The sequence below is a fragment of the Phalacrocorax aristotelis genome, chromosome 10 (genome assembly GCF_949628215.1).
Source record: "Phalacrocorax aristotelis chromosome 10, bGulAri2.1, whole genome shotgun sequence".
Classification (NCBI taxonomy): Eukaryota; Metazoa; Chordata; class Aves; order Suliformes; family Phalacrocoracidae; genus Phalacrocorax; species Phalacrocorax aristotelis.
Genome location: NC_134285.1, coordinates 12,997,874 through 13,021,808, shown reverse-complemented (window position 1 = coordinate 13,021,808; position 23,935 = coordinate 12,997,874). Strand labels below are relative to the sequence as shown.

General features: G+C 41.6%; 1 protein-coding gene across 1 annotated transcript; it reads right to left on the bottom strand.

Moving 5' to 3' along the window:
* Positions 1-218: 218 nt before the first annotated feature.
* EMP2 (epithelial membrane protein 2) lies at positions 219-23,321 on the bottom strand. Its single transcript, XM_075105312.1, has 5 exons — positions 23,069-23,321; positions 7,299-7,410; positions 4,964-5,054; positions 3,445-3,591; positions 219-2,864 (listed from the first exon to the last, which is right to left on the bottom strand). The coding sequence occupies exons 2-5, from the start codon at positions 7,374-7,376 to the stop codon at positions 2,680-2,682; spliced, it is 501 nt and encodes a 166-aa protein (XP_074961413.1). The 5' UTR covers positions 7,377-7,410; positions 23,069-23,321; the 3' UTR covers positions 219-2,679.
* Positions 23,322-23,935: the final 614 nt, after the last annotated feature.

The window sequence follows — 23,935 nt, the reverse complement described above, 5'->3', positions numbered from 1 at the left end:
CACTAAAATGTTCAATACACTAATATTTTCTCCGCTTACCCTAGGTGGTCTTCAACAAAGGACAAAAATAACCAGCTTGTGGTTCTAATACAGGCAGGAAAAATTTAATTTTACCTGTCACACAAATACTCAGCTATTTCTCATCCAACATTGTGTAAATATATCCCAAGCTTAAAGACAAGGTCAGATTGCTAAATGTATTGAGCTTGCTATTACAGTACAAGAATTTGTTTTAACTTTATTTTCATGTACAGTTTCAGAATATATAGAGCACAGAAAATGGTATATTTTAAAGGCATATTAGGTAGAAAGAATATTCTAAAATATGTTTGTCCTGTTAAAACTCTATTTCAAACTGGTTTGGTATTTGTTTTCTTGGTATGCAGAACATTCCCACCTGCTCTGTTTTACGTGGCATCACGTGGGTGCTGCTGTTTGTACACCGTGGTGTGTGCGCTCTTCACTTTTAATTAAAAGGACAGATCTTTTACTGTGGTTTTCTGTGTGTTCATGTATATATTCATCTTTATTTTAAATAGTTGCTCTATAAATGACCCAAGCATTATCAAGACAAGAAACTGAAGAAGCATCTCTTCAAGTCAGTGGCGTAATGGCTTAACTTACAATTTTACAGGACTGTCTTCAAGATATAAAAGGGTTCTAATCCATATTTGCTTAAGAATAGTCCTTACTATTTCATGTTTGAATAAAACCAGCAAAATGCCTGACTAATTGTCTACCTACTTTCAACCTTAAACCTGCATCTGCTTATTTAAGACAAATTTTGCTTGCTAGCAAAAATCATGTTTTGAATCTAAAATGTATTCAGCAAACTGTAGAAACACTTTTTTAAAAAGTAGGGTAACAATTCTTGAAATTCAGAGCATTCCCATGAAGACCAAAAAAAAAAAAAAACGAACCACCTGACAAAATACTAGCATCATGCTAGACTGGGGAGGATGCGTTTTGCTGAGACCTATCTGGGTTTTTTACTGTTCTTATTACTTTTAATGTGTTGTCCTGCTTACTCCTCTGATTTCCTAGGAGTCTTGCTGGGCTTTCTTTGCTCCCAAAAGACACGTAATGCCTTGTCTAATGCCAAAGCATTTTAGGATGTTCAAGGAATGGAGATGGAACTATACAACCTATTACTTATGGTGGAGGCAGTTCCTATACAGTTATGCACCTGAACCTTTACTTTGCAAGAAATAAAGGATGAATTATCTGAAGGAATGGGTCAGACCATCAGCTGATGTATAATGCAGTATCGACTTCAGTACGGCTACATTACTTTGTAGTAACAAATTTGTTCTACGTTAAGTGTAAAATCTCATTCAAAACCTATTTACGTTTTTATTGCTGGTGTATTGGGCCAGCTGTAGTGAATATAATGAAATAAATACATGGTTAGTGCTTTTACAAAGTCAAATCATTATTTAAGCATGAAAGCTGTGACTAACCAGAAAAAGCCACTTCATTCATTCTCCACACTGATCTCCCAACTCCAAATCACCATCAGCCAAAGCCAGTATTACACTGCTGAGCAGATAAGCCTAATATTACAGTACAGATTTATCTCATGAAGTTATTGAAAAATAAAAATTACCAGGCCATTTTAACTCAAAAAAAAATATCCTGGAATTTAGAAGCATAGTAATTGCAGTCTGATTTTTTTAGTATGAGTGTTTAGTTCAAGTAAAATCCACAAAAGGATTCAGAATGAATTTTTTAAAGGCCAATTTCCTAATGGGCAGACCTGGGAAACGCTTTTGTAAATGATATATTAGCCGTGAAATCACTATATAATAAAAGCCCTGTGTAATAAACACGTTGAGTTTGGCTGTAAAAACCTAGATTTGGTACTGCTTGATCACTAATTTGCTTAGAAATTTGCACATATAGGCAAGGTAATGCTTCTTTTTTTCCCCTTCCTTCCTTCCGGAAAGTCTATTCACAATGCAAAAATAAAGAGATACAGGACCTGAGTGGGGTATTCCTTACTGCTCAGACTATTCCCAAATTGTGCAGTGAATTTGCTGGTAACTTCTCCTGCCAAAGGCTCTGTATGCCTGAATTAAATGTGAAAGAGAATCAAGAGAATCATTTGCTGGAATACAAAAGGAGTTGTTTACTTCTGCAAAGCAAGTGGCTTTAGTAAAAGCTTGATGACACTCACTGCACATTATAAACAGCAGAACGCTAGTCTTCTGCCAGAACAGGCACTCCGGGTGCAGCTTTGGGCTTTTACAATTGTTCGCCTTTTCACTGGGATCTGGGCCTTGTTTTTTACTCCCCCTATACTCATCCCATCCCAAAGGGACCCATATGGTCCAGGAATATAGTTCGCATATTGCTTACAAATTAATTTGAACAGGCTTTATTTGTAATTTACTAGAGGCCAGGAATAAACTGTTGATGTCTCATAAGGGAAAACCACTTATGATTATGAAATCTGTAAAAGAAACGACTTGGCTCTGTCCTGCCCAGACCCCTGACCTGTAGGTGCCAGGCATCCACTGAACCTGCCAATTTGTTTTTTATTCTGTTTCATATCAAGAACACAATACATTTTTAGAGAAACAATACCTTTACTACAAAACCGCATAAATGATTATATACAAAATGGTTACTGGAATTTGGTTTGGTACTGTAGTGACAGAAATAACTAGCTGCTGACATTTATTTACGCTTCCTTAATACTAGGTACATAACACCGCTGATCAGAGTAAAGGCAAATGCAATCCAGGCTAAGACGAAGGAATAGCCATATTGGCCTTTAGAAACTTCAACGCTATATTCATTGCTCTTGTGTAGTTCTTCGTGCCTATCTGTATAAATGGAAGCTGCAATCATAACACACAGACCTGGAGGAGGAAGAAAATAGTAAAGTTTAGCATCTTAAAATATTATCAATAGGCATAACAACTATTCACTCTCTCTCTTCTGTCAGCTGCTTCCAATGACCTTTTTTTGCAGACATTCATTTTCCATCCTCAATCTAAACTGGGAGCACTTTGGGACATGTTTTCAGTTTCCTTGGCATGGATTAAATTTGAAGGGCTGTTGTGTATTTATGTCATTTGCAATGAAGGCAAAATTATTCTAAACATCTGGATAGTTCCAAAGTCTAAGAAAAAATTAAGGAAGTACCTGCCTGTAACAATGACAGAGTTATTGAATTTGTTCAAGCAGTTCAGAATCTCAGACTATTTCCCTTCAGAATTTAAATGACTTTATTCTGAGCAGTGATGTCATCCATTTTCACTGCCTAAATAGTACAGAATGGAGCAGTTCGCTGTTTAAACAAATACAAAGGATAAACTATGACCTCAAGGGCCCTACAGATTTCTCAGGCAGCTCAACCTTTTTGAAACCTTTCCCCCCTTCCCTTTCCTACTTTCATTTAAACATTGTTAAAGTCACAACTGTTGAAAAATCACTCACATGACAGGAGCTGGATAATAGAGGTTAACACAAATCTTTCTCCTTGCTTTAGACGGAAGAGTTGAAGAATGAAAACCAGAAATGCCACACAACAGAAAATAGTAGATAGGATCATGGTGGCCTGAACAGCCTGAATTGATTGATATTCTGCAAAAACAAAAGCAGCCTCCATTAAAAATACAGTTTCTCTCTTTCCCTACTCCTGCAATGAGTAGAGGGGCAGAGCTATGGTCTGTCAGCAGGAGCTCAGCAGATAGAGCAAACCAGTCGTGCATGCATTGCCTAGGGTGGTTCTTCCCAGCTTCCTTGGTATTAACACAGCCAGTGGTTTAAGGACTTCTAAAAGCTTTTCATAAAATGGAGTAAAACTACTGAGGAGACTATTTCTCCCACACCACATCCTTTGCTACCATCTACATACTAAAAGCACAGAGAAACTGCCACAGGTCCCAAATGGCTGACAAGTGCAGACCCCAGCCTCTCACCAGACCTGGAGACAGCCCTGTCCGATAAGGTGTAACCAGACAGGATAGCCACCCCTGGCACAGAAGATTCCTTTGATTAAGGTTTTTCATCCTGTCACTTCCTTATAACTAGGAGCTAAAGTAACCAATAAATTTTGTACCTACACATATCTGCTTTGTGTAACTTGGCTGCAATAATACGGCCAAGCTAGGCTACATAGATAACCTCCTCACAGCACCTCTCCTAGCATAGCTAGGCTGCAGTTAGTAGGTCTGTGAACAGCAGACACACCTGAGCTACTCATAATCTAGCTAGTTTGGGTACCTATTTTCAATGAATGCATAGTAACGCAGACACCAAATGCAAATTCATTGAATTTGTGGTAGCTTAGATATGCATGTGCATAATGGATCATCCCACTGCAGCATCCATATGCTCTAAACCAGCTGGGTGCTTGGAAAACAAAGTTTCTTTATGAATACATGGCTCTTCAAATCATCTACCTCTAAGACTGAAAGTATAGAAATAACATAAATGTAACGTTTGAGATTTTTGTTATTTTTTGTAAAGCAGGATGTTAGGCTGCGCTGCATAAGTCCTCTTTGTTAAAACTTCAGCTTGCGTTCTGACTTTCTCCCACTTTTTCCCCCATCTCTGTACACAGCCAGTATTTTTAGGTTCTTCTTTGGAAGTCAGAGTTCAATTCTGAGGCAAATTCTATCACTTCAGCTGCATTTTCAGGTGACTTCACTGTTTTTATGTGACCTAATTTTTTATGAATTCTTTAGCACTCGTTGTTAGTTGTTTGTGTTTACTCTCTTGCACTGGGCTTTCAAGTGCACCTGACAGTTCCCTGTGTTTTCCTTTTACAGAAACTCTTGTTAACAGTTTGCTTTTACAAAAGGAAAAGCCAGTATTAAAGTTTTTAGAGGACCTGAGCGGTTAGAGGATGCAGCTTTTTGAACAAATATATTATTGCCCCTGCAAATTTCACAGCAATTTCACCAGATCTCCTGCTAAAGGAACTGAGACATAGGCATGGAGAGACACTCACCTCTGAATTGATCAGTAATAGCCATACAGGTGTTGTTCGTGGCACACATTCTCCAGACATCTGTAGAAAAATTATCTCCTACCCACCAGGCCTGCAAAATAAAAGCAAAGAGCTCTTATGGGGGGGGGAGCGGGGGGGGGGAATAAAACCCAACCAAACCCACAAAACTCCTTAGTTGTCCAAGTTTCTCCTGATCAGGTACATCAGCTGGAAGAAACTCCTGTTCAGTTCAGATAATCATCAGTTCAAACTGAGCTTGAAATCTAATGGCATACTGTAATAAAGGATATATCATTATTCACCTGTCATTTTCATTTTAGACCTGTGTAAAGTAGAAAAGGGAGTAGATGGCAATCTTAAACATCCCAAAGCACAAGGGATTTTCCACTGTTTGGGCAGAAATTTTGGATGATCAGTGATTGCTCATTCCTTAAGATACCTACACAAGATCTGCTTTGTTCGTCCAGACCCTGTTTAGGATGCACAATTCTTTAAAGGCGCAGTGTTTTTTAATTTGCAGGAAATAGCAGAGTAGGCATCTACGAAACATAAGCCCTTTATAAATTTTCTGTTTGCTGACACTGAACTGAATTTATCTCAACTTCATGTATCTGTGCTGTCAGTGTGCAAACACAGTATGGACGCTATGGCATCTGATTGGAAGTGGCTAGAGACAGATTAAGATCCTCCTGTGGTATTTCTATTTTGTTGTTTTAATATTTAATGCAAAACAGCACTAGGGTGACTGAAATAGATGATCCCTGAGGTCCCTTCCAACCTGTGATTCTGTGATTCTGTGAACAGCCTGAGAAACGCTGCGAGCGCCCCGCACAAGTGGCATTTCCTCAGGAAACCCATTCCTGTCCCGATAGCTATGCAGGCCTTTGTTTTGACTAGAGTTGGAAAAATACAGCTTTTAAATATGACTCTTGGTAACATCTGCTGCTTAAATAGACATTCCAGAAACCTCACAGCTTACTGTGCAGCTTTGCAAACAATACTGCAATAAAAATTAATATATTATGACAGTAGGCATATTTGTAATAGTAACGCTGTGCTTGAAGAAAAAGCATTACTTTCTCGGGATGCCATTCATTTGGATTTGCAGTCCAAGTTCAATATATTATTTTTCAGCTCTGAACGCTGTATAATCCCTTCAGAGTTATTTTCATGACTATAAAAAGCCTCTGAAGACAATAAAATCTAATAAAAGGTGGTTACAGAGTATAAGTGTGTAATTGCTTAGAAGTAGCTAATGACACAAAGTGGAGTGCATGGGAGCTTATTTCTATGATAATTTGATTTATATGTAGCAGATCTGAACTAAGTTGCTTCGTCCACTGTCCCACCTTTCTAAATATTCAAAGGAGCAGGGTAAGACAACCTGCTTTAGTGCTCAATTAATGACCTACTTCAGTGGAAAAAAATCAACCAGCCAACTGAAAGATAACACCCAAGTTTGTACAATTTAGCAATAAAAAGTTGTGGGTAACACATTATTTCACTTGGATCTTAGTCTTGGAAAAGACTATGGGATTCAAAACAGTCTCACTGAATACAGTGAACTATTTTCAGCAATTTTTTTAATCCTAAAAGCCTGTACATACACCAAACCTATTAGAGAAAGTAAGTTAAGACAGCTAAGAGTATCAGTCAGGATAGTGGGCTGTTTTGGAAAGATGAAAATTCAATTAAGAGCTAGATGTAAATACGGGAAGGTAAATTCTTTCGCAAAAATAAAAGGGAAATTTGAAAAGAATGCAACATAAATTATTCTAAAACTTTGTGCTGAAACTGCTTAACTGAATGGAAGCAGATAAATTCATGGTGTCTCTTTCATGATTTAATTGGGCATCTTGGGCAACCACTTCTGAGGCAAAGCATACCTTGACTGAAATTATGCCCACGCATTAGTCATGAGCTATTTGACTTCACGTACTTGACACAAAAGGACAATAGACTTCCCCCGCCTCCCGCTCTCCCTCTTATGTAGCTGAACCAAGTCCCATAGCTCCACCCTGCAAGCATGGTAGTTTTTGTAAATACACTCCCTGGCCAAGTATCTCACAGGGGAGATTAGCTGCATGCCGTGGGCTTACAACATGATGCCACACAAGCGTATGGCATCCACTTGTATAGTCATATCCAGGTATACCAGCAACGTGTGTATTCAAGGCATTTTTGTTACAAAAAGGTATAAGCAGACCAGTGTGCCTAACAAAGTTAGGTCCTTTCAATAAGCAAGTTGAAGACAACTTGAGAAGAATAACTTCATTTTTATGAAGCAAAGAAACACCTGTGTGCTTCAGAGAAAAAGAGAAGAAATAACACTTACATTGTCAATAGTTGAGATGAACAGCAGTGCTGCTGAGGTTATGTGAAACACAATAATGAAAGCCAGAAGAATCAACATCCTTGATCTGTGGAGGCTTTAGTCTGAGATAAATCTGTTAAGAATAAGAGCATATATGATCAGTCTTTAAAAGCTGTTAACTGATTCACCTGTCATGACACTAGGTCAAGGTCAAGGTCAGCACGAGTGCATTCCAGAGAGGGGTGCTGTTACAGTCAAGTCAGGAACGTCGTATGCAGTTTGAGTCCACAGCACACGCTTTTTCTCCAGAGTGAAAAGATTTCATGTAATCAGACTTTATGTCAGCCTAACAGCTTTCTGTTTGTTATATGTGATATATAACTGGCATCACTGGTGTTAAAATGAATCACAGCTTGAAATGAAGCCAGACGGCGCATTTTGCAACCTGCCAGTGGGACGGCTGCAGTGGGTAAACACACAGAGAAGTTTCTTTCTATGTGCTACTCCAGCAAGGATATAAAAATTCACCCTTCACACTGACTTTCAGAGAAGTACTTTTCAATTTACAGCCACATTTGCACGTGATGCTGGTATTTCCACTGGCTTTGGTAAGGTCTTGTTTCAACCATGCCTTCAAAGTAGGAAAAACTGCAGATTTCAAAAGGATGTTTTTGGAACAAAATGGAGTGCACCAAGAACTGCCTCCTAGACTGAATAACAGCTATGTTGTACCTTAAGTTTCATATAGGTTGTCCTTTGTTCATATAGTTTCAAGTTTTATCCATTGATGAATGACTTAAGGCTACCATTTTCTCCAATATATTGCTCTGACTCGTAAGGTTGAATAAACCTATGAGTCATGTAATAATCCAGTTAGTTATGTTCAGTCACTTCATACCCTCTATAGTCTACCTATTCTCTTCATACCTGATCTAACGCATTTATTACCATTTCACATCTCAAATTAAAAAAAAAAAAAAGAAAATATTCTTATGTGCAAAGGAGCCACAAACTTCATTTGAACTGAAATCCCCAGGAGATCTGTGGCACATAACAAACAGATTAGGGAAAACTACTGTTACTAATACATAGGAATGTACAATTGCTTGGTATATCTATTATCTTTTTCTTCCTGTTGTATAAAAATGCTCGGCAATTAATAAATGCTACATTCTATAAGGAATCTGCAGTCTTGAAGATATATTCTTTGCATTTCATGTGCACCATTCTGTAGCATTATCTGCATGTTATCACTCATCAGTACATTAATGCACGTTTCTCCGCTTCCTTTGCTTTGGACACGTTCTCTTATGTCAAATGATCCCACTCACGTAACACAGCAAATATCCAAAAGAAAAGACAGTTATGAGTTTTTTTACTTCCATGATTTTTTTCATGACTAACCCTCTCTTCCCTACTGCCATTTACCCGAATCACGAACCACATGGAGAATTTAACCAAATAAAAAGACTACTGTAACAGCATTTTTAAAGCAGCTCCTCTGGCATTCTCGTCAGGCCAAAATACAACTACTCTGCAAAACTTTAACAAACGATAACAGACAGCATATGAGCACAATGAATAGAGACTAGAAGTTCCAGGCTAATCCTTTACATCTACACCGCAGTATGGTGCTTTTCTGCAGTACAGCGTTATAACGAGCGCAAAGCCAAACAGTATTAAAATGCTTTTGAGAAAATGAAAATTGATGGGTTAACCTTATATCTGTATCTCATTTGCATGACTGTACTGGAAAGCTACGCCAAATTCTAAAATACAGAAAGCAGCTACTCAAGCTTTTATTCCTTCCCATTTTCTCACTGTTAAACTTTGCCTTCTTAGCCAAAACAAAGAACAGAAGTGGCAATTTCCACCAAAGAGCCAATTCTGCTGTATGACTCAAGATCCTCTGAATCTAATTCTGCTTCTAGAAATGTCATTCATGGCTCTCTATTGAGTCTTTCTTGAATGAAAGACAGGAAGAAGGAAAAGAAGATATTTTGTGGTTTTGTATAATGCCACATCAAAATATTTTCATTGTGAAATGTACCGGTCTTCACACAGCACTCTCCTCTGGTGGTTGGGTTTTTTTCTGAGTTTCATTTGTTGCACTGATGGTATCTAAGCAGACAATAATGCAACAGTCATCTGCCATATAAGGAGAGAGAATCAAATTGTACTCAGTACTTTTTTTAACAATAACAATACAATTTAATCTTATTACATGAAGCATCATAAGGAGAGACAGAAAAATGTAACCTAATTAAAACCAATCCTGTGAAATCAAGACTTGCCAGCACAGAAAAATCCACTTAATCTTCAGTCAAGTTAATGTTTTTGTTTTACTGCTTTCAGCTATAAACAGAAGTGTTTCAAAAAGGATGGACAAACTTGTATGGTGATGAGGAGAAGACATTTTATGTTTTACCCAAATAAAGCCAAAATTAAACGAAAGAGCCTTTTGGTTTGTCTTTACAAAAAAATAAAGGACAGTAACAGTAATTTGATGTTTCTGTTCTGAAGAACCTTCATAACAGCCATTTTCAGGTACTTCCTCCTGACTGGCTGGCAATGGCTCCTTTCATGAGCTGCTACAACTTCTGTGCACACAGTGCTACAACAACTATACATAGATACGGGAATTAAATATGCTGGGGGAAAGGAAGAAGGCAGACTAATTCCAAGTAATTAATACCAGGAAAAGACAAGAAGAACTTGTACCTAGTCTGTCATGCCTGAGCAGGGATCCCAGGAGTGCACAGAAAGATCCGTGGACTTCAATCACTCCTAGCAACTTTCTCTTCCTGGGGAGACAAAGGAGTGTCTCTGGTTCCTCACAGCCTGCGCAGGGAGTAATGAGGGGAGGAGGGTCCTCCAGCTAAACGCTATGTAATCTGTACACAGGAAGCCAAAAGCAGCTCCCTTCTCAGATGCAGCCAGCAACGACACAGAAGCCCCTACAGTATCTGCATTCCCTCTCAAGTAGAAATTCTGGACTTTATCTCTCAGGGGGAGACTATTAGCAACCAGGCCTCCTCCACTCCAGACAATGCTGGAATTAAAAAATGTATTTTGGAGACTCCAGATCCTTCCACTCAGCAAGAAGCTCTTCCTTCCCCAATCCTTTGAGGACAACTGCCTGGTTACCTCTCCTAGCAGCGGGCAGTTCCTTTCCTCTGTCTATGTGCAAGGGAAGGACACAGTTATGTTTCACATGGAGAATTTCTGAGAATGCTGTTTGCATTAACATTCAGAATTCTTACTTTAATAATTTATTACTAACCAAACACTTTGGTAACATCCTATTCTGCATACTAGCTGTAATCCTCTCTGTTTCTTATTCAACATTAACTGTTTCTCAAGGGGTCTCGGGTCACTTCAGGTTCACATTTTTTCCTGTTTTTTTTTTTAGCAGCAGCTGAAACCCCTCCCAAAGCTTGCCAAACCAACAGTGTGCCACCTGGCGGCAGCTTTTGCCTCAGTCCTTCAAAATGGAGGGTACTTGCAAGAACAAATAAGCTAGCACTACTGTTTGACATGGCTGAACTAATTCCACTCAACAGAACAACCAGCACTTTGGGTTAGATTAAAATCCTACCATCTCTTACATTTAATGTATGCAGCCACAAGAAAACACTGCTTAACAGGGGTTGTTACTAAGAACAGAAAAGGCATTTTTATACCGTGTAAATTTGGGACTCTAGTACTTTATACTATTGCACTGAACAAGAATCTGCAAACAACTATATTAAGAAGATGCATAGAAATGATCAGGCTCTTCAAGTAAAATTTAGATATCAACGTGTGATATGATAGGGGATTCTGTACCATTTTTTTCCATTGCTGTTTTGCAGCTTTGGAAGCACTGCCCTATTATCTGTGCTAATACATGCTGCTATAAAAAGGTTTCTTGCTCATACAGGAGTCTTGCTCTTAAATGAACCGTTGCTCAACTCTTCTGTTTTAGTTTCTTGATTATAGATAAGAATATTTGTATTGATCAAAAAAGAGCTTCCTGGGCAACGTCATTTTTTACTTTCTATCATTGGAAGTAATATGCACTATGCTCTCAAGTCAAGGCTTTTATGATTTTTACACTGCCTTTTAGGCATGGATGAAGAGTGGGATGATACCACAGATATTGTTCATCATTCCCCAGAGTGGTTTGAATCCTTTTAATAGTTTTTACACACACAAAAGAAAAGTTTTTTAGACACACTATAGTTGTCTTTTAACAGAGATGATGGAGCCACTCTTCTCAGAAGTACATGATGAAAAGACTAGAGGCAACAGTCACAAGTTACAACAAGGAATATTCCAATTGTTAAAAATGTATTAATTATATTCAATGAGCATGATTAAGCACTGGAACAGGGCCCAAGAGGCTGTGGGATCTCCATTCTTGGACATCTTCATAACTTGACTGAAGCAAAGCCCAGAGCATCCTGAACTAGCTCCCTGCTTGGAGCAGGAGTCTGGACTGGAGACCTCCAGAGGCCCCTTACAGCTCTGCTCTGCTGCCACTCTTCAATGGCAAGACTCACCATTTAGAACTGCTTTACAAAGCATGTTGTAACGCAGAAACGTACAGGTACAGCTGAGTTAGAAATGCAGACTGCCACTGAATCCAGAAAGAGTAAGTTATGAGAATCCTACTGAACATATCCAGATTTGCTGTGGTAATAGGGTTTTTCACAAATGCTGTTAAGTTGCAGGACACTTACACAAAACACATTGAAAACACAAGGCCAGTTCTGTTAACAACAAAGATTTTTTTCAGTTAGTGCAGGAGAACTGTTTCTGGGTAATATACCAGTGCTACCTTATTTCACACGGGGAGGATAAATGCAGCAGTCACACTTATCTTTAATCTTTTCAGTAATACAGACTATTGGAAGCAGTAATTTGCACTTCCGTGATGAGAGCCTGATGTGCTTTACAAGAGGTGGCTAAGAAGGGCCTTTGCTATAATCTTCTAGACGTGCAAAGGCAAGTACCTTTTTACCAGATAAAACATTGCCGCAATCACAGACTGCTCAGTGAAAAAAGTATCCACTCCAGGGTTCCCAACATTTCTGTACTGTAGTAAGCAAACACGTTACCAAACTGGATTGCCTCCCTCTGTCAAACCCCAATCCCCCCCAAAAAAGCCCCAGTTTATCTTTAAGATAAAGTTTATCTTTAATGCCTAGCAGTACAAAGAAACATGCCATTTGAAATTTTTCTGCTGTTTCATACAGCAAGAAAGCAAAAAGGAAAACTGTCTTTGACAGTTGTTAGCAGAAGGTCTATCATTACTCTCCAGTCCAGATGTCATCTCTGTAACCCATGCTTTCATTTCTTCCCATGCAGTTAAATCCTGCCGCCAGGCTGTTTCTCATGTTTGTGCATATTTGTTTTTTGCAACTAGAGAAACATGTACACAGTACAGTATGCTTATCCTGTTCTCATTTACAATGAGGAGGCTAAAACTTATCCTACAACTTCATCTGCTGCTCTCACTAAGATCAAGTCAGGTTTTTGTATCATCTTCACCTGAGTCCAAGCAGGAAGAAAATCTTAACACAGACAATCCTCGTTTATACTCTCAGAAACACGGTGAAAACACAGCAGAAAGCTCCTGCTCTGTTCAGACCAAGGCTGGAGGTGTGCAGAGTGCTCCTCACCCACATTTAGTGTGCTGAAAAGACACACCCAAAAGAAGGGGTAGAGGATCCTGCTAAACAAGTTACCATACCTGCAGCATTCTGCACTGAGATTTTTCATTGCAACTAGAACAGCAGGTCTTTGGGACATCAATAAGCATTCAGTTCAGCTGAACTTTCTTGAGGTCACTAGTGTAAAACTGAATCAAAGCAAGCCTTCTTAATTATCAATTCTTCTGCCCCTCAGTGATATAATTAAGTCTGCATATGTGAAGTAAGAAGAAAAAGCTTGTATACTAGTGGCATGGGAAGTATGTCATCTTGTGATGCATCATAAGATGTTTGAATTTACATGATAATCACTTCGTTCTGCTCAGCGTTCTTGTGTCACATCTCATGGTGTCTCATGACAGAGAACTCAGGAGTTGGCTCATGTTTAGCCTGTACCATTGTCTCTAAACTTGCATAAAATTCCCTGGTTTATAAGGAACAGAGTGATACTGTTAACTTTTTCTTTTTTTTCTTTCTTTTACCAAATATGAAGGGTTCTGTTTTTCTTGTGTGATTCTCAGTACTGGAACCAAAAGAGAAGTAAGTTCAGACAGCAGAGTTTCTCCCAAACTAGCAAAAGCTTTGAGGATTTCAACAATCCTCTAATGCCTAAATATCAAACAACATAAAGGACAAGAAAATCAGGAAATTTAACACCAAGGGAATAATTACACTAGTTGAAACAACTCACTCCAATTTCATTATTACTTCTACCTGAGTTGATTTAACAACTGGGAACACCAACATTACAAGATATAATTTACTGAGTGATATTCTTTAAAACAAGGCAGATAATATCCCAACTCTTACACTTTCTACACTTTGTCCTTTCAGTGTTCTCCAAGCTGACCATTGCTTTGACCCTATTCATTGTCTGCGGTACCTGTACATGAATCCATCCCTTGAGTAATTTCCATTGGATCACCTGCCTGTCATTTTTTGTTGCTGCAGGGTTAACCTGGCCACATGCCCAAGCTGCAAGGCTGGCCTGACACAGGCGCCCAACACAGCAGCCCATCCACTCTGTCCTCAGTGCTTCTGCACGCCCCTGTGTGTTGCTGTGCACAAATCCCAGCTGTGACACATTTGGATCCATTCCATGTCAGCTACAAAAGAATCCTTCCATCATTCAAGAAGTCTGGAAAGGATAAGCACATCCTTGTACCTTTCTTTCTTATTCTTCCCTGTGTCATCAATGCATATTGGAAAAGAAAAGAAAATACAACCAAAGAAATCTGGTTCTATTTTAGATGATGACTTGGGAGCCTTACTTTAAGAAACCAGTCTTTAAACATTTCATAGGACACCAGTGCTAACATTGCATGTAGATTTATAAACAGCATGCAAAGGTTTTGCTGCCAGTAACCACTGAAAAATATATTGATATTTCTCTGGTGCATGAAATAAGCTGCTACTGTTAAAGCTTATAGGTGTACTACAAACTACAAAGAAAATGAGTGTCCTTTTTTATTAAAGTCTTATTTATAAGCGTAATTCAGTAACTAAAAATATAGGTCTACCAGCAGATGTGGAATTCTCTGTGTTTGTGCTCACATTCTCTGTTTTGGGAGAATTGACTATATTGTAGAACCGGACCCTAGCCAACCTATTCTTCATGTTCAGGTGTAGATTCAGTGTCTGACCTGTTTTCATGCTCGGGTGTTAGAGATCTGTCAGTACAGAAACAGTACGTCCTCTTTCAAACAGTGATCTCTTCAGTCAGCTAGCAAACCTCCATGAAGTGTTGCTTGGCTCTGACTAGACCTCTACAATATTGAATGGGAACCCGGGAGAGAAGTGCAAAATAAGAGTAACGGGCTGTGCAGCAGATGGGCTTCCACCCAATTTTTTCCTGGTATGAAGCTAAGCATGAAGAACAATGTACACTCTTCAAGAAATAAGATTTCAGGCCCCTGATTGATGCTGTACTTGGAATCAAGAGTGCTGTGTCCTGTCAGGCCCTAGATGGCACAAACACCATCAGCTCTTTTTGCTTACAAGCAGTCAGTTAATTGAGAACGCACTCAAGCCCATAGCTCTTTGTCCTACCTATTTTACGTGGAAGGAAGAGAGCTTCTCACTTATACTTCCAGCTGCTTTCCAAAGTTCTACATCACAAACCAAGGAAATCAGAAAGAAACGAAACAATGTTCCCTGCACACAATCACTGTATGTAGGCAAAAAAAGAAGTCAATACAACGAAAATTAATTCACAGTATTTTCTAGAGCTCTGTTTGAATTACAACGCTTATGCTCTTTTAACTCAATGACAGAAAATTACAGTAGGGTAATTCTGCCACATCTAGATTTGCTGGTGCCCTTGCAGCAGGCTGTGTTAAGACCCAGTAACCTCAAGCACAATTAAAGCAGTCAGCTTGTTGTATCTTGATAGTGAAATACAGGGGCTTGGAGACAACCTGGCAAGATATGGTATGACCTAGTTTTTATCCAGCCTCTTTCAGAAAATCTTGCCTTGCAACCAAAGCCCTGAGGTCTGCTTTTTGTGTGCACCAAGATTAATATAAGTGTACACCTATGGCTTAATAAAGCCTTTTATTATTGTGACAGTTGGGTGTTGTCCATCCTGTTGGTACTCTGTGGGACTGCCTAAACAATAGTAAACTTACAGCGAATAAGCTGAATAAGCTCATGTTCTTGGCCTACCTGTCACCTATGTGTGAGGGGGTACTGAAGCACCCTTTCAGCTCTTTCTGAATCTATTTCATAAACACTAAATCTTAGCTCCTCCTCAGAAACCCTACCTAGTTACCAAAAGTAGAACAGACCATGCTTACAATTAGGCCTGGCAGATCTTCCCTGGACTTCCTCCATTCCTTCTCACCCTGTCTTCCTCATTAGATCTATGCTATTAAGCCAGAAACCCAAAGTTTGGGAAATTATAACCCTGCTATCCCATACGTTTCCAACCAAAAGCAAGAAAAAAATTGCAGCAAAAATGCAAAGTGCTATCTTTGACTACTGAGACCCAAAGAAGCTGATTTTTCTAATTTCTTAGGAATGCTTTTAATAAAGTTTTGACCTACAGATGCCAGCATTGCTGCCACTTCTGTAACTCCGCCAGTCATTTATTTGCAAACAAGTTCGGACCGGGTTTAGACTTGCCCTACCACTCCCTTCACTGTGGCCCTACTGTGTGTGCTGCAGAGAGAAGTCACTCTGCCATGAAGCCTTTGTGGGCAGGCTGAGCAGAAGAAAACAGGCAGGACCTATGGGAAAACACAAACACAATGCCCTGTCGCGGGGTGGGGAACTGGCACTTACAGGGAAAATGAGCATTGTGACGACTTACCTAAAAATCCTAAAAAATTAATTTTTTTTCCATTTCAAATTCAAATTTCAATTTCAAGAATTTCAAATCCTCAAGCCTAAAAGATTCAAGATAGATGTATTCAAATATTCCAGCAAAACCTGGAAGAGTAATGTAACAGCCACTATATGATGAAAGACAGTTTAGCAAGCACAGAACCCAGCTACCTACACCAACAGACACTCAGCTACAGGCATATTCAGATAAGGGTCTTTAAGCCTTCATCTTTTCAAAACTGCTCTTTAGAGGGTTTTGTGTGTTCAGCAGAGAGACAATGTTTGTCCTCCTCTAGCAGCACAAACCAGCATCTTCCTCAGAAGTAAATCTTTTACATAGTCTTCTTTTTCCCTAAAGCACTTTCTCTTGTAACTGCACTTTCACACTACATAATCATAATCTCCGATTTAACCTGTTCCATGTCTGCTTCTAAAACCCAACACAACCCACACTGGTATAAGGCAGGCTGCCTTATTACTAAGGAACACCAAAACGGTTACAATTCATCTGTAATTTTTCCTTGGGCTCTCCACCCCTCTGCTTGTTCACCTTCAGTTTATGCTGAGAGTTACATGCCTTTGGTAAAATGCTAACAAAAACTGGTCTTCAATGAAAGATACTCCATGGAAGCAATCTGTTCAAGAGATCAGTTCTCAAAGGGCACATGTTGTTTGAGAAAACCCAGAAGTAATTTGAAATAAGGAACTGCTTGTACACTGCAGTTTCTGGTTTCTTACAAAACATGTGTTCTCTCAGCTTTCACAGAGGCATCTGCAAAACATGTTACAAAATGTTCGTAACTTGAAGTATGTATGGGTAGAGCTTAACCGTATGCTTAGAAATTAAAAAAAAAAGCACACGTGATTTCAGGCATTCAGTGCATCCTCTCTGTTCAGCCAGTTTGCTTTAAGTTCTGCACCAGATACCACTTCAGTATAAACAAAGTTGTGGTATACATTAAAACCTTCTTAACAATCAAGCTGCTCTAAAAGTATTAAAAGCTTGTTTTCCTAGGCTAAACAAGACAAGAACTTCTTGTTCTGACTTGTTCATTTTCAAAGATGAAGACAGACTGAGGATATATTCGCTTGCACATGGAAGGAAACACATGGAAGGAAAAAGCTAAAGATGAAAATAAATGGCTATAAATCAGGTGTGAGCACATTTAGGATGGAAATTATCACTCTTAGAGCTGTCAGGTTCTGGAACAACCTTACAATCACCACAGCATGGGAAAGAAAAGACCCACCTCCACAAAAAGGGATTCTGTGATCCAGTGATTGTCCTAGCTGGGCAGTAGAGCTGGTGACCAAGAGGTGCCTCCAGATCTGCCCTCCTGTGAAGGCTATCCCAACAGTTTCTTTGAGGTCTCCGGATGTTTTGCAACATGGTTTTGCATGATACTCGTGCCCTTGGCACTCTGCTGAATTCTCTCCTGTCCTTCAAAGACTTCAGGTAACGCTGGGAGCAATGCCAGCTGTTGATCTGTACAGTGGGGTAACACAGGCAGTGATCATGGGACTGATGACACACAATCAGCTTTAAGGGAGAATTCATTTCTCAGGTGGGTGGTAAAGCTGCAAAGAGTGAGTGAGGCCTGTCCCCCTTTTCTGAGAGGGATCTAAGGGCCACAGTTGCCTCCCAACACTCAAAAGCAGCAGTCAGGAACCACAGAGCTCTTTGCAGCCTGCTAGCACAGCCCTGCCTCTGGCTTAGGGAATCAGACAGCTGTTTCATGGAGTACCAATAAGCTATTCAAGCTATGAGAAGCCTTCTGGGAACCTGCTTCTGAGGCAAATAACTGAACAGAGGTGTGGCATGGCCTCACCCCTGCTCAATCACTGTGGGGCCACATCTTGGTGTCAAGGTTGTCCCTGTTCAATACCTCAGCAGGGCAGGGAGGGACAGACAAGTATAATACCAGACCTTTTCATCAGGTTAACAGATTAAATGTGTCCTCAGTCTGATCCAATGAAAAACAAACAAAAAAAGCACACCTGCAGTAATAACTCTAGACATTAATATAGTTCTAAGAGCAAATCTCAGACCTTGAGCTCTACTGACTACAGACTGCTGCTTACCCAGAGATTATTACAGATACAACAGAACAGCTTGAGTGATTTATGTTGTTCCACCTAATTAACCAACAAACAAAGGCAGAAAAGGTCTGTCTTTCCAGACTGAAAGCAAAACGTTTAATTCAGTAGAAATGAAAGTTGATATTTTAACTTTGGCAGATGCTCTATGGAAACTGCTAGCAATTAAATGTGTTACATTCACTGTTGTAAAATTTTCAAACTGCTTGTTTTGATTTGGTTTTGAATAGCTCTGTATTGAGAAATTTTAGTTTTAGCTATCTCAGAGTTTACACATCATCTATCAAGAGTGTGAAAATATATCTCTATTGACAGTACAGCAGTTGACTACAAAATAAAAAGAGCAAACTCTTCCACAACTACCACTATTTTGTTTCACAGCAATACTGCAGCATATGATTGGATTTAATACTCAGCCTACCTTCAGACTGTCACTTTTACATTCTAATTTGTAACTGGTACAATTAAAGTAAAACTTAAAGGTTGCCATGTGGACTTTACCAGTTCAGGTAGAAGGACTTCTAATACTTGTTTCATTGCACAATTGAGCACACTAGTTGCACTGCGCTTCTACAGTCTGGCTGCTCTACAGAAGCAGAGCCCAGTCACCCCCTGCTACTACCTGCGCCAACTTTGCTCTACACTACGGCTCCACCTCAACCAGGCTGGCTGCCCGTATAGTGCTTGGATCACTGCACAGCCACATGTCTCCATACCAGCCACAGTGCCAGGTAAAGGCCCCATCAAGCATGCTGGCACGTGGTAAATGGGCAAGCCCAGCCAGCTCACTTCAGCTCTACATCAGACTTTTCCTGCAGCCTCAAGACTTCAGTTTGTTTCTGCATTTGAATTAAGTGGCTAGTTTGTTGCTTCTGTGAATTGAGAACTGTCAGCCTTACAGACCAGATGAGTCTGCAGACCAACTGCAGAGACCACCATCAGTACATGCATCTCAACACGGATGTATGGGGACTTTGGAAGGTCACCTTCTGCCTGGAAGAAGGCGTAATTTTGATGTATTTCAGGACACTTAACACCTGCATTAAACACCTGAGGGAGCATTCATACTGCCCACCTTGGCTGTTTGCAGCCTGTGCAATTCCAAACACAGTGTAGTGTTAAAGAATCAGTGAAGTAAACCATAAATATATATCCTATAGCGATCTCTACGAGGTGTTTGAGTCAGTCCACTTTCTGCCCCACCTACAAACTCCTGTGAACATCTCTACACAGCCAGAGGGTTGTATTTTAAGGTCACACCCAAATGATGAGGCTTCACCTGGCATGCACATACCATCATTAAATCTGCCCATGAAACTTCATAGGCAAAATAAAAAGGCGTAATTATATTTTCTCCATTCAGTGAAGAAATAACTCCTTTGATGGATGAATTCAGGCCATCAGGCTTTCTCTTGAATCCCACCCAGCAAGATCTATTTTCTAAAAATTAAGATGCTTATCTTCCTAATGGAGTCATGAGCATCATTTGACATATTGAGATATATTTTACAAAATTATCTTGTCCCTAAAACTGTAAAGCTTTCAACAAAAATAGCCAAGACTGAGACCCCACGGCAAAGATCACTGGTTTGCTTTGAGCATCCAAAAAACAAACAAACCCTAACACTGAACAGTTCTATGAATGGAATTCCTTAGCGCTGTGCTTACGTTTCCCCTCCTTTCCCTCTGAGACTGATGTGATTTCAATAAAAGCTGTGTATTCCTTTCTACTTCCAAATTTGGCTGTGCTGAAATATCACATGGATTTTATATAAAGTATTTGTTACACTTTAGAGTAAACTTCTTTCTTATTAGTTCCTGCATAACACACTGCCTTATTCTGCTGGGTCTTCTTCCAACATGCAGTAGGCAGTAGGACCTGGAAAGTATATCTTCTGCCAGCTAGCAATATTAAAGATCTTGTCCCCATAAATCCACTTATCTCTTTAATTAAATACATTCTTGTACTGATTTATGTGGTGGTGTTAGGACTTATATGATGCTCAAGACACAAAGAGAACATAAAGTGTAAGTGGAAAACCAAAATATACACAAATCACTGAGGTGAAAAGGGAAGAATATCCTTGTACTGCCATCCATCTCATTTTTAAACGGACAGGGGAACAGCATTATGAAAGGAGACAGACTACAACTAATATACTTAGCAAAAGTGGAAGAAGGTCATGCTCCTCTAAATATCCATACAGGACTCATCAATACAAGATTCTTTTAATCATTGTAGGAACGTCAAACCCAAGACAGGAAATGACCTTAAGACAAACAAGACAACAAAAGAAAAGCCATGACAATGGAAGTACAAGAAAGATACAAGGCAACTCTGAAGCAAGAGATGCTAATAAATCAAGGGGTGAAGAGTGCATTAACTGAAAGCCAGTGAAAAATGACGGTAGAGATGTTTATTTCTTTTAAGCAATGTTGGCCAGAAACAGTAACTACAGCATCTAACAATTGAGCCAGAACCCTTGTCAAAGAGAATTACGTTGTAGCAGCCTTCAGTCCTGACCTGCTCAGTCTGTTGAACAACTGCCTTTATTAACAAGGTTTCAAATCTGTGTAAGCAAACAGAATACACTGTTTTTCCTCACTGGCAGATCCACAGCACAGTCAACACTGTTTGGGTGCTTATGATAGAAGTCTTTCCAGAGACCACAAATAAAGAATACCAGTAGTGTCTTGTCTACCGATAGTATGTTGGTTTTATCTTAAATGATATTAACAGACTGTTTTCCTTCCCACATGAGCATACTAACAAGAAACTGATCACCTCCTAAGAGTTTTCATGGTATTACTGCATTTCACCTTGAGTTAATGTTGATGGCTATCAGCAGAATAATTCCTGGTTTCCTGGGTGGGCAGACAGCTGAACTGGTAACATCCATGTCAGCCATGCAGCTGACATGATAAAACCTTTACACATCTTTATTCAGCATCGAGGAGGAATCTTCCCCCTGGTACCCCAACAGCCTATTCTCCAACTTTATTCTACAAGTTCAAAAAGAGATGCAGAGGATAGCAGGAGTTCTTTCTTTCAATGTCTTTGAAGCAAAGGTCAAGTCCTTATATTTTACATTGAATAAACTCAAAACAGCTTCTGGTGAACATGTTTTCCATATACTTTTGTTTCCACTCCCGCTTTGTTTTTACCGGCTGTGGTAAGCACCTATATCCCAACTCCATTCCTTAGCATGGCATTTAATTTATCACACACTCTCTTACTAAAAAGTAGCTGAGCTCTCCAGTAAACCACAATTCACGTGTCTCCCCTCGTTGAATCTCATGCCCACCATCTGTGTGGGTTCCTGCCTATCCATCTCTGCAGCCACCTGCCATCTCAGTCCTGGCAGTCCAGCCTCACAGTCCTTTTCCTGAGCTACCCTGCCCTGCCTGGCAGCAAAGCCTGCAAAAGCAGCATCAGCAAGCAGCTCTGGGTGGAAGAGTCATTACAGACTATTTTATTTGACAGAAAAAACATCTGCTCAGGCAGGCAAGAAGGCTTATTTTACGTAGTTAACATATCAGCACTGTACATACGGAGTCTGAAAGTAAGTGAGGAGAAAGTGCTACTTCTTCTTTTTGATGGAGATTAGCCAACCATAGCTGTTTACTTCCAAAGTTCCTAAAGAAAACAAAGAAAATCTAGGGTGTATTTTACAGCTATTCATTGGGTTTCTTGACAGCCCTGTGTCAAGTCAGAAGATACTTCTAAGATGCTCAACTTCAACAATTATTGACAATTTACATATTATTCCCAGGTGTTGGGGTAAAAAAAGACCTTCCTGCACCATGTGAACAAAGTATCTCTGCCAAGAAATTAACAGAGAGGCCAAACTGCAGGTTTCTCAGTGGCAGCATTCTGTGAGCAGCAGTAAGCCCTGGGTATGTCTGCTGAGGAAAGGGCCGCAGTGCACTATTCTTCCTAGAGATGTCCAAACAAGGAGCTGACCTCTGAAATTCAATACATAATTTTACAAGCAACCCACGTTACTGAAAGCTGCCTGTCTGGTATCTGGCACATAACCTCCCGGGTTTAAGTTGGACCACAGACAAAAAAAAAAACCACCAGTGACACACCAGCTTATTAAAGCTGTAGCTTGACTCAAGTGGAAAAACGTTTAACGCTGGCAAAAACTTCATAAACCGAAATCTGCACTGAATTATATGTAACTGTATTTTCCTTCCACTAGAGGGGGGTCAGCTGCCAAAAACAATCACGCGTTATCGTAGCATACGCAAACTTAGAGCACGCAGAAAACAAACGAGAAGAAGGACTCTCCCGTGGAGACGGCGAACTTTCCGCTGGTTTGGCCCAGCCCCCGAGTGACTTACGAGGAGCCCCATTTCCCGGCCCGGCCCCGCTCCCCGAGGCCCAGCGCGGTGCCCGCTTGGGCCGCCCGGGGCGGGAGCGGGGCTGGGGCTGCCCGGGGGCGGCGGCGGCACCCCCCGGCCGGTCTCACAGCAGGCCCGCCAGCCCCGAGAGCGACGGGGCACAGCGGCCGACGACGTGCCCAAGTAAAATTAGTTTTGTAATAAACAAACGCCTAGACTTCCCCCCCCCCCTTTTTGTTTTGGTTTTTTTTTGCGGTTTCTTCCCCCCCCCCCGCCTGGCAAAGCCACCCCTGTCCCCGTGCCCCCCGCCCGGCCGAGGCTACTCACGGTAGCGGGGCCGGCAGGCAGCGCTCGGCGCGGGCTGGCACCGGCTGGCGGCGGCGGCTGCCTCCCGCCCGCCCTCCTGCAGAAATGATGTCAGAAGCGGACTGGGTGTGGAAAGAAAATAATTGTCAAAAGCGCCCCTCGCCGCCCGCCAAGGCAGAGGTGTGCGAGCCTGTCTGCACTGCGAGGGAGGGGCGGGCGGACGGACGGACGGAGGGAGGGACGGGGCGAGCACGGGAGGGACTTTTCCCCGCCCGTTTCCACTCCGCCGAGGGCGGGCGCCCAGGCGCGGCGCCGCCCGGCCCTGCCCGGGGGCGCTCGGCCCGCCGGGGACCGGTCCCGTGAGCGCTGGCCCGGCGGCGCCCCCGGGTCGCGGCGCCTGAGCAGGGCTGGCCGAGCGCCGGCCGCAGGGGATGCCATCGGGCGGGCGCTCCCCGGGCGGCCGCCGCCCTCTGTCCCGGTGGCGTTGACTGAGGCGGGAGCGGGCCAGGCGCCGGCCCTGTCGGCTGTGACCGCTGCGTGCCCGGCAGAGGAGCGTGTCCGGCGGCGGGGATCCCTCCCGCCCCAGCACAGCCGGCCCGGGGCGCCGCGCACGGCGTGGGGCGGCGATGCCACGCCAGCCGCCTGCCAGCCGGCCGTCACCGAGGGCGGGAAAAGGCAGGAGGGACGGTGCCTCCCCGGCGGCGGGGTGAGGGCCTTCCCCGGGGGGGACGGGGCCTAGGGCGGCGCCCCCACGGGAGCCGTCTGTGGGGAAGGGAGCCCCGGTCCCCAGGGCGGCCGGGCGCGCCCTCCGCGGGCCAGCACTACGGCGGAGACCCTGCCGCGGCACCGCCGGCCCGCAGAGGCTGGGCGGGAGGACGGCGGCGCGTT

Excerpts from the sequence above, each read along its gene's own strand:
- EMP2 (XM_075105312.1), bottom strand. The coding sequence starts at position 7,376 with ATGTTGATTCTTCTGGCTTTCATTATTGTGTTTCACATAACCTCAGCA. Across the intron at positions 3,592-4,963 it reads TATTACTGATCAATTCAGAG|AATATCAATCAATTCAGGCT; the intron begins GTGAGTGTCTCT and ends TTGTTTTTGCAG. Across the intron at positions 2,865-3,444 it reads TATTATCCAGCTCCTGTCAT|GTCTGTGTGTTATGATTGCA; the intron begins GTGAGTGATTTT and ends TTCCTCCTCCAG.